The sequence below is a fragment of the Fragaria vesca genome, unplaced genomic scaffold, assembly GCF_000184155.1.
Source record: "Fragaria vesca subsp. vesca unplaced genomic scaffold, FraVesHawaii_1.0 scf0513033, whole genome shotgun sequence".
Lineage (NCBI taxonomy): Eukaryota > Viridiplantae > Streptophyta > Magnoliopsida > Rosales > Rosaceae > Fragaria > Fragaria vesca.
In genome coordinates, this window is record NW_004443429.1 from 18,594 (window position 1) to 21,886 (window position 3,293).

At 38.8% G+C, this 3,293-nt stretch overlaps 1 protein-coding gene across 1 annotated transcript in view; it reads left to right on the forward strand.

The window, feature by feature from the left end:
* The window catches only part of LOC101301743 (exosome component 10-like), a 7,669-nt gene extending 4,990 nt beyond the window's left edge, over positions 1–2,679 (forward strand). Inside the window, exons 11-14 of the mRNA XM_004309691.1 lie at positions 67–236; positions 1,129–1,350; positions 1,443–1,544; positions 1,931–2,679. Coding sequence (XP_004309739.1) covers positions 67–236; positions 1,129–1,350; positions 1,443–1,544; positions 1,931–2,530 — 1,094 coding nt within the window. The 3' untranslated portion in view covers positions 2,531–2,679. The remainder of the gene's footprint in view (positions 1–66; positions 237–1,128; positions 1,351–1,442; positions 1,545–1,930) is intronic.
* Positions 2,680–3,293: the final 614 nt, after the last annotated feature.

The window sequence follows — 3,293 nt, forward strand, 5'->3', positions numbered from 1 at the left end:
TACTTACTTCTCTCTCTCTCTCTCTCTCTCTCTCTCTCTCTCTCTCTCTCTCCCTCGGGTGAAAAGCTAAACAGATGCCTGACACAACTAACAAGTTAAGGCGATTGGTGAAATCAAAGCATGCATATATTGAGCAACATCTTGCTTCTGTTGTTAGCGTCATTAGGCACTCTATGCAGAATGCTGCCTTTTTTGAGGCTGCAGCTGAACGTCTGAAGCTGGGATGTTTGGAAATGGTAATGGTTGATTTCATTAGTCTGATGATCATGGTGGCCAAGCATTCATGTTTGCCGTTCCCTATTGCTGTTTGCATGGCATTGCAGAACTGTGAATTGATTGAATTACATCACATGACACTTACGGGTTGTAGAGATGTGATTGAGAAAATATTCTAACTTGCGTGCCTCTGGTTTTGATGATCAATGCTATAAATAGCCAGGGTAGTTTTTGTTGTACCTTGTGCCTGGCAAGCCTTGAGGTCTAAGATTTTCACATTTTGCAGAAGAAGAGTATAAAAGATCAAACCAGCTTAATTATGGAACACATAAAACCATACCATGTGTGTTCTATAATTAAGCTGGTTAAAATTTTATACTCTTAAGGCTTGCCAGCAAAATCTAAAGCCCCTAGCTCAAATTCATAGGGTTCTGCATTTAGAGAGTTACGTTTGATAAACAGGTCTGATAATTTCCATTAGAAAATGACTCATAGTTTGTATCAAATATGTATCTTGTGTAGAACCAGATCTTATAAGTTGTATTTATCACATGTCCATATCTAGAATATGTTATCTGTATTGTCACTGAGCCTATAAATAGTTGTCTTATTGCAAGGACTTAGTCAGCCACTTCAGGTCAGAATTATAGCCCAGTCTGTAGGGGAACAGCCCTGTAAGGGCCTGTAAATTGCAATATGAAATAATAGAATTACAATAATTGGCAGTACGCTTCTAAGCCGAGGTATATGCTCTCTAAGATTTATGTTAGGTCTGAAGTAAAATTTGAAAGCCACCATATTTTTTCCTTTAATGTTAAGAGTGTCATGTGCAGTATTCGTTCAGCTTCTCTTTTAACTATTAATTTTCCTTTTCTTATTATTTTGTGGTAAAGTTTGCATATATTCATGCAGGCATCTGAAGAAAATGTATTGGATAGTGATATTTCTGAACCCTTACCAGATGAATCTGGACACAATTCAATTAATGATGATGTGTCTGCACCTTTACCAGCTGTCCTGCCTCATAAAGAGGAGTTTACAGAGTATGGATGTGGTGCGTCCAATGGAGACAACATTGTAACAGGAAAAAGCAGGGAAGGAAGTATCATCGGCTGTTCCTTAAAATCTGCAAAGGTTCTAATCTGTTACTCTTCTGGATGTTTTGAATTATTTTTAGTTTCTTAATTCTTACGTAGTCTTAGCATGTCAATCTCTATTTGTTGCAGGTTACTGGCGCAACTGTTCAGGTGCAAAAGAAGCCTAGTCGTGCTTTCAGTGCACTCTTGGGGACGGCAGTTCCAAAAAGAAAATTTGATGCTGGTGTAAAGGTTAGTCGTGATCGCATACTGCTTTTAGTTTTTAAATTTGTACCACTTTCATTTTCATGTTGAAGGGGGCATAGATGGACTTTAACTAGAAATGCTTTTTTTCCACCTTAGTCCTTTAATCTTAAAAAGGACAATGGGTTAGGCTTTACTCATAGCTAGGCCTGGTATCAGGCCCCGGCGCATGATTCTGTTCCAACAGTTATGCAAGAAATTTCCATATCCCTCAGGATCCAAAGTTTCAAATCCAACTGGTTCCTTTAGTGCGTTCTAGTGGGTTCATTACTATCAGCTTTCCTGTGTTGAGGAAATTTGAATTGCATTTGGGGCTTTTTGTGAATATTTGCCACTATTTGTATTTGAAATTTATGTTTTAATTGTTTTGGCAGGACAAGGAGGATAATAAGTTGGAGCAGATTAGATCTTCTGTCAACTTCCCATTCCACTCATTCTCAGGTAGTAGGATGGAGCATTCAAATCCTAGGATTGAAGGACCAGGACGAGGTCGTGAGAATCCCCATTCTGAAGTGGCCGTCACTGTATCATCTACCAGGCCGAGTTTGGGAGATTTTATAACATTAGAGAATGTCTCACAAGTACCTGAGCACAAGGAGAATAACTCTGCGGCTTTTGCTTTGGGGTTGGATGGAGAAGATGATCCTATGTCTCTTTCAGAATTGTCCTCAAGCTTCAAAAAATGCTTTCCGCCACATAATCAAAATAGGAAAGCCAGAGAAGTGGAGAAATCCCAGGAATCTGGGGGCTTACAGGTGAAACCTTTTGACTATGAAGCGGCAAGGAAACAGGTCATATTTGAAGAAAAGCCGGCCAAGGACGTTGGAGCTGAGGGAGAAGGCATGAAGAACCTGGGACCAAGGGCTAAGAAAAAAACTGTAGTTGATGGGGATGATGGGTCAAAAGAATTTCCACAAGGGAGACGACGTCAAGCTTTTCCATCAACAGGAAATAGAAGTGCAACTTTCCGTTGAAACTGTTGGTAGTTCATTCTAACAGATGACATTGTTTAGAAGAAATCCAATAGAATGACAAAATTTAAAGAAATTTGCATGGTATATCAAGGTATGCCTTGATAAAATCTTGAACCATGTTTATGGGTGCAATTGAAATGGGTTTGGCGATTATATGGTAAAGGTGGGGAACATCGTATGTCGTTTAGGGTTTTCCGACTCAAAATATAAGCCTAGTCTGAAGAAGAGAGGGACTGCGCGCTCTGGTAAGTTAGCCTGGAAGGTTATAACTTATAACTGATCAAAATAGCTGGTAGGTTCAAATATTGAAGACAACATAGTGTTTCTTAGGGATCGTCAAAAAGCCTGGCTCGGCCTGGTCTTACCCAAGTCTTACGAGTTCGGTTTGGGTAGGGCCGGGTCTTAATCATGTTTTTTAAATTTTAAAGCCGGGCCGGATCGGGTTATTAAAAAAAAATCAAAGCCTACGAGCCTAGGCCTTATGAGCTTATTAGAGTCGGGTTGGGCTTTTTAGATAGGTCGGGCCGGGCCTATTATATATATATCTAATAGAATTTTATTAAAATAAAACAAAAAACTATAAAAAAGTTAAGATTTGTTAATGATTGAACTAAATGTAATAAAAAAAAATGTGACTTAATGCATTAATTAGTTCACATATTTAACTAATAATTCCATAAAAAATATTAATAAAACAATTGAACGGGTTTTAGGGCAGGCTTTTTAGGGCCGAGCAGAGCGAGCTTTGATGGGCATGTAACGG